Source organism: Bombina bombina, chromosome 8 (assembly GCF_027579735.1).
Source record: "Bombina bombina isolate aBomBom1 chromosome 8, aBomBom1.pri, whole genome shotgun sequence".
Lineage (NCBI taxonomy): Eukaryota > Metazoa > Chordata > Amphibia > Anura > Bombinatoridae > Bombina > Bombina bombina.
The window spans coordinates 238,720,618-238,730,932 of NC_069506.1; the positions used below are offsets into that span (position 1 = coordinate 238,720,618).

General features: G+C 36.2%; 1 protein-coding gene across 1 annotated transcript; it reads left to right on the forward strand.

Moving 5' to 3' along the window:
• Nucleotides 1–3,782: 3,782 nt before the first annotated feature.
• LOC128639073 (chemerin-like receptor 1) lies at nt 3,783–9,566 on the forward strand. Its single transcript, XM_053691222.1, has 2 exons — nt 3,783–3,916; nt 7,585–9,566. The coding sequence occupies exon 2, from the start codon at nt 7,610–7,612 to the stop codon at nt 8,699–8,701; it is 1,092 nt and encodes a 363-aa protein (XP_053547197.1). The 5' UTR covers nt 3,783–3,916; nt 7,585–7,609; the 3' UTR covers nt 8,702–9,566.
• Nucleotides 9,567–10,315: the final 749 nt, after the last annotated feature.

Here is a 10,315-nt window from a genome sequence, read left to right on the forward strand (position 1 = left end):
TACTAGTATTATGTACTGTATATTAGGTGTAAGCCATAGCAGAGTGATATAACCTAATATACTGTACAATACTAGTGTAATCCATGGCCATCCAAATTTACAGAATAAATCCAAACTAATTCAGATTTATTCGGTAAATTCGGCAGAATTTTAATTCAGAAATTCGAATCGATCCGAATCTCCGAATTTTCCGAATTTTCCGAATTTCCGAATCGATCTGAAACGAATCGCACATGTTTAGCTGCTTCATAAATCGACTTCGTTAAAGTAAAAGGAGCATTATAAGTATTTAAACTATATAGAATTTTTTATACATTAGTAACATTCTCTCACTTATGACTATGGTCCTATAACTACCTATAACACTCTCTGATAGTTTCCTGGGAAATACCAGTGTTGTGCAGTGTGTGCTATTTACAAAAATAATGGATAAAATATTTTTCTTTTCCACTTGCAGAACTCTATTCTACAGAAATTATCAACAAAACCTATCACAAATTGTAAAAATAGAGTAACAATTTTAGAGGATTATAATGAGTTAACAGATAAAGGCTGAGGTTACATTGCTGGTAATAATCATTTTCGGCCACAGCGTATCAGTTAAAATGGTTCCTGAAAAAGATAACACTAATGATAATTTGGGTAGGTTTAAATTGCATTCATTAACACATTTCAACTTGTCATATTTTGATTGAATCAGCTTTTTGGCTCCCTCTTGTGGCTAATTATTATTTTTTTTTTATTGAAAATATATTTGTCAATCGCTGTTGAAGGTGACAAGTGCAAAAACAATTATTTATTACCATCAGGTTATAGTTACTAAGCTTCCAAAAGCTTTTTAACCTGCCACATCCCTGAAGGCCTCTGGGAACAGTTGGGAAGTATGGTATCCTCAGGCAGTACAACCATAGTATTCTGTTGTAAATACTCAGCTACAAAGCAGTATTAAGAAACATCTGTTTTACGTCTAATTTCCATCGCTGTTGTAAAATGTGTAAACTGATGGTAACAACAAGCACCTACATTAAAGTCTATGGACATGTTTCATGTTAACACCATTTATGACAGTAATTGTAAATAGGACTAACCCTATTTTTTTTCAATGGTGAGACTGACACCACGTGCATGCAGGAAGCACTGATTTAAGCACAAGCTCTGGCGCAGATCAATAAGAATGCTATGTGCACCATTCACAAGGCGTTGACAAAATGCATTTTGGCCTACAAGTCAAATGCAACTGATTACATGTGGGTGCGCTATTTTGTGCTGAACCTAGAACAAACATTAACTCATGGGTATTAAAAATTATTTTGCTTAAATGCATTTAAATTAAAGGGACATTCCAGCCAAAATTGGAAACCACATGGGTGCATTTTGGTATTGAACAGAAGCAATTTTGTAATATACATGCGTTAGCACAAATGCTTCTTATAAAAGATATAGCTGCTTCAAAAGTGTATTTAAGTATGCACCGTGCACCAGCATTTTAAACACAACACTTGCTCGGAGAGCCTATGGTGCTTGTACCATCTGGTAATGACTCAATTTGTTAATTGCTGACATGATACAAGCCCCACTGATGATCTGAGCAGCTGCATTATTTAATATGTTAGTGCAGTGACAATATCTAGCTATACATCACATGCACATGCAGAGAAAAATGTTAGATCTATAACAGTGATAACTCTTACTAGAAGCATTTTTGCCAATTCATGTATATTGCAAATATGTTTCTATTCAAATATGTAATAAATCTATGTGCATTTACATTTTGACTGGAATGTCCCTTTAAGCATTTTTACCCAATACATAAATACTGCTCCCCATACTTTTAACGGCTAGTGGTAGCAGCAAGCTCATTGCTCTTGATGATATAGCACTTTTGTATGTATTTATTTTGAAAAATAGGTACTTACTGTTATCGCTTGCTGTGTATTCAAAATTAAGGAAGGGGCATGGCAAAGAACTTAAAGGGACATTATATAGATACTGCATATATGCAAACAGGCTTCTAGTAAAATCTATCACTGTTTTAGTGTTAGCATGTGAAGCATAGCTAGATATTCTCAGTGCACCAACATTTTAAATACTGCAGCTGCTCGGAAAGCCAGTGGGCTTTTATCATGTCAGCAATGATGTAGATTGAGATCGATGATACAAGCACCTTATTATGCTAATAATTTAAATTGTAAAAATGCTTCTAATCAAATGGCAAATTCACCTGTGTGCATTTGAATTTTCATCTGGCATGCCCCTTTAAATTACATAGCTTCAAATCTGCTTTGTTCTTTTGGTATATAGGTCGACTCAGGATGGTACACATCTTTCGCAATGTTTCAAACAATGCTATAGACACATGCACACACCTGAGCGTACCTAGGTTTACAAAGAGAATGACACAAGTTTGAGAAAAAGTTATTGCAAATTTGTATAGTATGTGGTAAAAATTATTAGAGGATTGAAAAAACATAGAGGCCTAGATTTCAGGTGCTGTGCAATAATATTAGAAGTTATTTTTAATCACTTAAGCAATAGTCTAGGGCAGTGATGGCTAACCTTGGAATTCCTGATGTTTTGGAACTACATTTCCCATTATGCTCAACTAGACTTGAAAGTGCCAAAGCATCATGGGAAATGTAGGTTCAAAACATCTTGGGTGGCCAGGTTAGCTATAACTGGTATAGGGTAGGCTAAAATCTGCATTCCGATAATGCAAGTGCGCTAAATTATTCCCGGATATCGCTCAAGCACTAAGCCAATGGTGCACAAGAAGTGGAGTTCATCTTATAGCTCTGTGCTATGCTAATAATATTAATAGTGGTATTTTCCATTAAAAGCACAGGGCACGCTAAAAAAAGTTTCAGCTGTGTTAAGGTGCTCTGGTTACAAACTTTAACACTTGTAATAGCATATTGTGTGTTATACGTAGCTCAAGACAACACACCCTGCACCGGCGATGTCTCGCCACTTGTAATCTAGCCCAAAGTCACTTCTCTGCTTTTTGTATTTTTTATGCTTTTGAGACACTTTTTATTCACGTGTAACAGTTAAAAGGACAGTATACATCAACTTTCATATAACAGAGTGTAATGGGCACTACTGTAAAGAAGAATATGCACAGATATTAATCTAATACTCCAGTACAAAATCTTTTAAAACTTACGTAGAAGCTCCCAGTTTAGCTCTGTTGATGAGGTTAGGCTAGGACTCCCATTGAAAGGGGATGGGAAAGCAGGAAGCAAAGACACTCTACCCACTCTTCCCTGTATACGAAAAAAACCATTACAAAAACAAGAGAAAGCAGGAATCTGTAGACTTCAGTCTACATCTGATACTTTGGGGGTTGGTTATGAGTCTGAAAATCAGCACAATGTTATTAAAAAATAAAAAACTATACATTGGTACAAAAACACTCCCAGATGGGCTATATAGATGGATCATCAACAAAACATTTATGCAAAGAAAAATATAGTGAAGTGTCCCTTTAACTGGCTGCCTTTATTAGCAGCCAACAAAATGCTGGACCTGGACACCAACAATGCAGACAAAAATGTATAGTCCTGATTTGAAAATGACCATCTTTAAATCCAGTTGTTCCATAAAATGTTATGGGAAAACCGGGCAGCAGGACAATAAATTCTGAAACAGAAGTGTAGACTATACTGTTTTGTTTTAGCTAATAATAAAGTAAAGAGGCTTTATAGTTCATTTGTGTGATGTAAGCTTGTCTGACAAGTAGTCTGAGGTTGTGTAAATGGGAAGAAACTATGTAGGTGTTTGTGATTGGGTAGTACAAATGGAAGTACTGACCTAAGCAATTCTGTTCTGGGATGTCACCATAACACCATATAAAAGCCAAAACATTACAGGGATTTAACACAGAAGAAGGGAAATTACCAGAACATCAAGATATCCAGTAAGTATCTATATGTATACATATACTGTATCTTATAAAGACGATATCTACTATATGTGTTTGAAAAGAACAAACTACTAGTATATTATAGTTAGTACATAGTAAAACAAAAATGTTTTAGTGAAAAACAAATCTGAATTTTAAATAATTCCATAAGATATATAAAGTGACCTTGTGCTGGATCTTTTTCACATAATAATAATAGAAGTGGGGAGATAGTAATTCAAACTCATTGCAAGTTGCAAATAACATTATATCTTAAAAAATAAATTTTGTTACATGCACAACAGAGTAACTGCAGGGTTAAGGGTCTGATCTAAAGGTCTGATATGGGCATGGGGCTAAATGAGTAGCTGCAGGGTTAAGGGTCTGATGTAAGATCTGATTTGGGCATGGGGCTGTCAAAGTAGCTTCAGGGCAGAAGGTCTGATCTAAGGTCTGATATGGGCATGGGGCTAAAAGAGTAGCTGCAGGGCAGAAGGTCTGATAAGGGCATGGGACTAAAAAAGTAGCTGCAGGGCCAGAGGTCTGATCTGAGATTTGATTTGATTTAGGCATGAGGCTGACAGAGTCGCTTCAGGGGAGAAGGTCTGATTTATGGTCTGATATGGGCATGGGACTAAAAGAGTCGCTGTGCAGCAAAATGTCTGGTCTAAGGTCTGATATTGGCATGAGACTAAATAAGTAGTTGCAGGACGAGGGATGTAATCATAGGTCTGATATTGGCATGGGGCTGACAAAGTAGCTGCAGGGCGAGGGGTCTATCCTTATGTCTGATATGGGAGCTGGTGCATCAGAAAGTATGCATATAAACAGAATGTGCACAATTTGTTGAGATAAATAATTTTTTTCCATAATCAGTTGAAATTCAACCTTTTTTTTCACAAATGAGTCAAAAAACAAATTTTTGCAAGTCTATTTATTAATGTTCAGAGACGTGTGCTTGGACAAATTATGAACAAATGCACATGATATAAAAATTTAGCTGATTTGTTCTTGCAGTGAAAACCATTACGCTTAAGGTGGGGAACCTTTTCTATAGGAGGGAATTTATGTCATATGTAAAGTTTTGCACTATTTAATAGTGATCCAGCAAAGTCCTTCAGTTGATTGATTCCTGTGTCAGCCAACAAGTGTTAGATGCTAGTTTGACTTCTTGAAAAACCTGACCCAATTAGAAAATAAAAAGAAAGATTTTTTTTGTAGCTGCTGGCTAGTGATAGTACTAAATGTACGACCTTTACTTAATTTAGGTTTAAGCCTCTGTCCAGATGTCCCTTTGTGGCCCTGAAGAAATTTCACATAGGAAGTAAGGGGTTAACAAATTTCAATTAACAAAAAAATAATGTTATAAAAATTTGGCTGAAACAAACAACCCCATGAACAAATTTTGTAGGAAATGAAATAAACCGATCCCCCCCTAAAGAATAATGGGGATATTTATCATGCTCAGTATGGAGCTTGATGCCCCGTGTTTTCGGCGAGCCTCCAGGAAACAGAAGTTATTAAGCAGCGGTCTAAGGGAAACAGGTTTCAATTTGTGGAAAAGGGGAAAAATACATCATGAACATATCATACAAAGTTTTCTTTGCTCATAATGAAACATTTTGCAGTAGAATCTCAAAGTTTTAAAGGACAAAACCTCTACACATAACTTATCTTAAGGGACACAAAACCCCAACTGTTTCTTTCATAATTCACATAGAGCATACAATTTTAAACACCTTTCCAATTTACTTCTATCATCTAATTTGCTTAGTTCTCTTAGTATCCTTTGCTGAAAAGGATACCTACGTAGCCTCTGGAGCTGAGAGCTAGTGGCTGATTGGCTTACTGGTGTGTGAAGCTAGTTCCCTGCTGTTCATTGTTGCTACTGTAATAAAGGATACCAAGAAAATTAAGCAGAATTGATAACAGAAGTAAACATTCTGATACATAATTTGTTACAGCATATAATTTTGACAAAAGTAAAATTTGATAAATTGGTACTTAATTCCTGCAAAGGGATTAAACACATTGCATCTCCCAAATTGGACTTTACCTATGTGTTACTGTTTAACCCCCTTTTTTTAGAAACATAAATGCCATTTCAACCTGTTTGAAGCAAGTGAAAGAAGAGAAGTGGCATATTTATGATGGCAATATTCCAAGAAAAAAAAGAAAGATTGGGAGCCCCATGTACTAAGAGGCGGGCGGACAGCGTCTCAACTTGCGAAGCTGTCAGCCCACATTTACTACATACGGGCAGCCAATCTGTTCGTCCGCTGGACCATATGTATCATTACACTCTCATCGTAGTGTGTAATGCCCGCCCCTTCATTCGAGTGACCAATCACATGACTGAAGGGACTGTCAATCACCAACAGCCCTCAGTGATTTTCCCTTGCTCACTTTAGAGGTGGTGTAGGGTGTAAGCAGAAGCGGTCTAAGGACCGCTGCTTTATATATTGCGGGAAGCAAGCTCGCATATGCGAACCTGCCCTGCAAGGGCTCCAGAGCAGCTCTCGCTGCTTCGTACATGGAGCCCTAAGTAAAATGTACATATTGGGCTCGTGTTCGGGGTGATTTCTTTCCGTCAACTCAAAGGTGTGCGAGCCTGCTCCTCAAGGGCTCAAAAGCAGCATACACTGCTTAGCACACTGAGTCCATCCTATTAACAATACCTTTTATAGGTGATTTACAGTACTAGTGGAACAACATTTTAAATTGGGCCGAAATAATAATGCAAAACAAAAAATAAAAGAAGAAGCATTTTGCCTTTCAGAATTCCAATCTGAGTACATTAGAACATAGCTTATAATATATTGTGTATTATAATTTAATAAAGCACATTAAAAGGGACATGAAACTCAAACTTTTTCTTTCATGATACTGATAGAGTGTACAATAAATAAAAAAACAACTACTTTGTTGCAAAACAGGTCGGTAGACTCTGGATCATGCACATGTCTGGAACACTAGGTGGCAGCAGCTTTGCAAGATTTTTTTAAACAATGTTATACTTTGTGCATGCACTGCTGTCATATAGTGCTCTAAAGCATTCTTACACTACTGCAACAATATAGTTCTCCAAACATGCACTCTACCTACTTAGGTATTTTCTTCAACAAAACAATACTATGAGAATGAAGTAAATTTGATAAATGAAATAATTTATATAAAAAAAATTGTAAATATGAATGTTCAATTTTTAAAAAAAATGATAGCTATACTTCGGTTGCCCTGCTATCCCTAACTAGACCTCCTACTCGATCCCCAGGTATGTTATTGTACTTTAATTATTTTTTTTTTTAGCCCTTATGGTATCTATCTACCCAGTGTTTTGGTAGCCCATCCAGCTATAGTTTTTTTTTTTATACTTTTTCATTGGGCAGTACAAGCAATTGAAGGGAAAATAAACAAAGTACAATCCAGAATGAGTGAGTTGTTTTAGCTATAACAGTATAGCTCAACGGCGTTTCAGGATCACCCTGTGCTTATCCCTAATTGGGAGGGCAGTAAGTCTGTTGGTTGGCTTTACCACTGACTAATTAGGGGTATAATTGAGCATACGCTTAGACTTGTCTTATTGTTATTGCAAAATGAACTTATGTAATCAGCCATACTCATTAATCCATCAGTAGAAACACTTTATTACTTATCATTGCTTCCTTTTCTCTTTTTTCTAGGAGCCCTTCTGGATTTCCAGGGAAAATGGATAATGTGACCAGTACTAGCATGTCAAACATGTTCTCTATCGAAACAACAGAGAACTCAAGTTCTCCTGAATATGACTATGATTACTATTATGAAGAAGGCTATGAAACCCACCTCCTTACTCAACGTATCGTTCACATTTTTTCCATACTAGTCTATGCTGTAGCTTTCATCCTGGGGACAATTGGAAATGGTTTGGTTATATGGATCACTGGATTCAGAATGAAAAGAACTGTCAACACAGTCTGGTTTCTTAATCTTGCAATTGCTGACTTTATCTTCACCTTCTTCCTGCCCCTTAGCATTGTCTACATAGCTGTCGGATTCCATTGGCCATTTGGAACATTTATGTGCAAGTTAAACAGCACCATTGCATTTCTCAATTTATTTGCAAGTGTCTTCCTATTGACTGTTATCAGTATTGACCGCTGTTTATCTGTTGTTCAGCCTGTATGGTCTCAGAACCACAGGACACCCAGACTGGCTTCCATGATAGCCATAGCTGTTTGGTTTATTGCCCTTACAGCTAGTTTGCCGTATGCTTTCTTTAGGGATACAAAAACAGATGATAACAGTATTAAATGCTTTAACAATTATAGCCTCATGGGTGAGGATGTTAGCGGTCTGGGTTTATTGAGACAGAGGTCATTAATAATTACAAGATTTATTATCAGCTTTGTTATACCTTTCACTGTCATTGTCTTCTGTTACTCAGTAATTGCTTTTCGTCTCCGCATAAATCACCTGGCTACATCTACCAAACCTTTCAAAGTTATTGTAGCTGTACTGATTTCATTCTTTGTATGTTGGTTTCCTTATCATGTGTTTTCCTTTTTGGAGCTGTCTTATATAATGCATGATGAAAAACATCTACATAGGATATTAATTGTTGGTGTACCCATCACATCCAGCCTGGCGTTTGTGAACAGCTGTGTTAACCCTTTCTTGTATGTTTTTATTGGCCGGGATTTCAAGGACACATTTCACCGATCCTTATTATTTTTTTTTGAAAAAGCATTTAGTGAGGAGTCTTTTGGAACAGATATCAAGAGCAAGACAAAGTCCACCTCAGATTCTCAAATGGTATAGTATAAAAGGGACAATAAACACTAAATACATATCATGCATCACTTCTAATTATGGGTGCTAACATTTTGGAACCTAGGTTACACTGCTGGTATTTGAAGTTGCTGCACATGTACAAAAACATCAATGCTGGAATGCAGTGCAACTAGATTATATCATGGTGGCACCCATAAGAAGAGAGAGGTAGGAAATAATATCAATACTATTTCCCAACTAATGCTGCTTTGACGTCAAACACAGTTGCTCCATGTCTCAGCAGAAGTGAAGGTGAGGGAAAGCGGAAAACTATAAGTTCCACACTGCAGCAGGGTGTCCGCTGCAGTGGTTGAGCTTACCACTGAGGCCAAAAAATCTGAATGATCAAAAGCACTCAAAAGAAGTAGATAACAAATTTTAACAATTAAAAATAATGACACATGGGGGCATATTTATCAAAGCAACAATCTCTGTGCATTCGCCGGTGTCAATACGGTTGCCAGACATCGCTGACGCGGATCTACATATGATCCCCTTATTTATAAAAAAACCCTTCAAAAACATGTGCGTCAAGTACGGCACGATGAGCATCGGACTGCTGTTAAATAACAGTCATTGATGACGGGGTTATTCAGGTTTTTCCCAACTTTATTTATACCATTTCATTACTGTCCATGAACAAGCACATTTCTCTAAAGCTAATCTTTTATTTTTCATCTGTTAATGTCCAAGAAATAAAAAGTGGAACCTCAGCGCCTAATGGTAACCTCTAAGCCTAGGAAGGGGGACTCCTAGCAAGTGCCCGATAAGGGGATAGAAAAAGTAAAGAGAAATCCCAGGCGCCTACCCTAAGGAGGCTAGGTTGAAGTAAAATTGGATGGAGAGATAGATTGGCCAAAAATGTATTTTAATAATGGATTAAATTATTAAAAACAACGAATTATAACATATTTAAACACATTAAATACAAAAACTTCATGGATCCATGATATATTGCATAAATAGCATAAAAAACTAAAAATCAAGAATAGATAGTCGATAAAAAATCGATAAAAAATCGATAAAAACTAAGGTGATCCTTAGGTGATTATGTGCGGTACTGCTTCAAAATGTTCCACACATAAAACCTAAAATACAACAACAACAATTGCAGACAATCCTAATGAACAATTGCAGACAATCTTAATAAAATACTTTACAGACAATATTACAGACAATTTTAGTAGACAATTTTAGTAAGACAATATGAAGTGAAGCGGTGTAGTAAAACAATAAAAAACTTGTAGTGGAAAATCCAAAAAATCCAAAAAATGTGAATAACAACTTTCCAATGGGGAGAAAATAAATAAATCAATAAAAAGAAGTCTCTAGTCCTGTAAAAAATATATATATATATTCCAGTGTCTGACGATCTCAAAAATATTAGTGAAAAAAATGACGAAACCTGTGCAAATGCTGAGAAACTTGAATGTGGGAAATTTCACAAAGAAAATAGTAGTAAATAGTGTTGCAGCAGTTCAAAAATCCAGCAGAAAAAAAGAAGAAAAGAAAAATAGTCCGTGAGAAAAAATAAGTGAAAAGAGAGTGTAGTTAAAAATAATCCTGTGATAGTGCTCCTAATACTCTTCAAACATGTGTGAC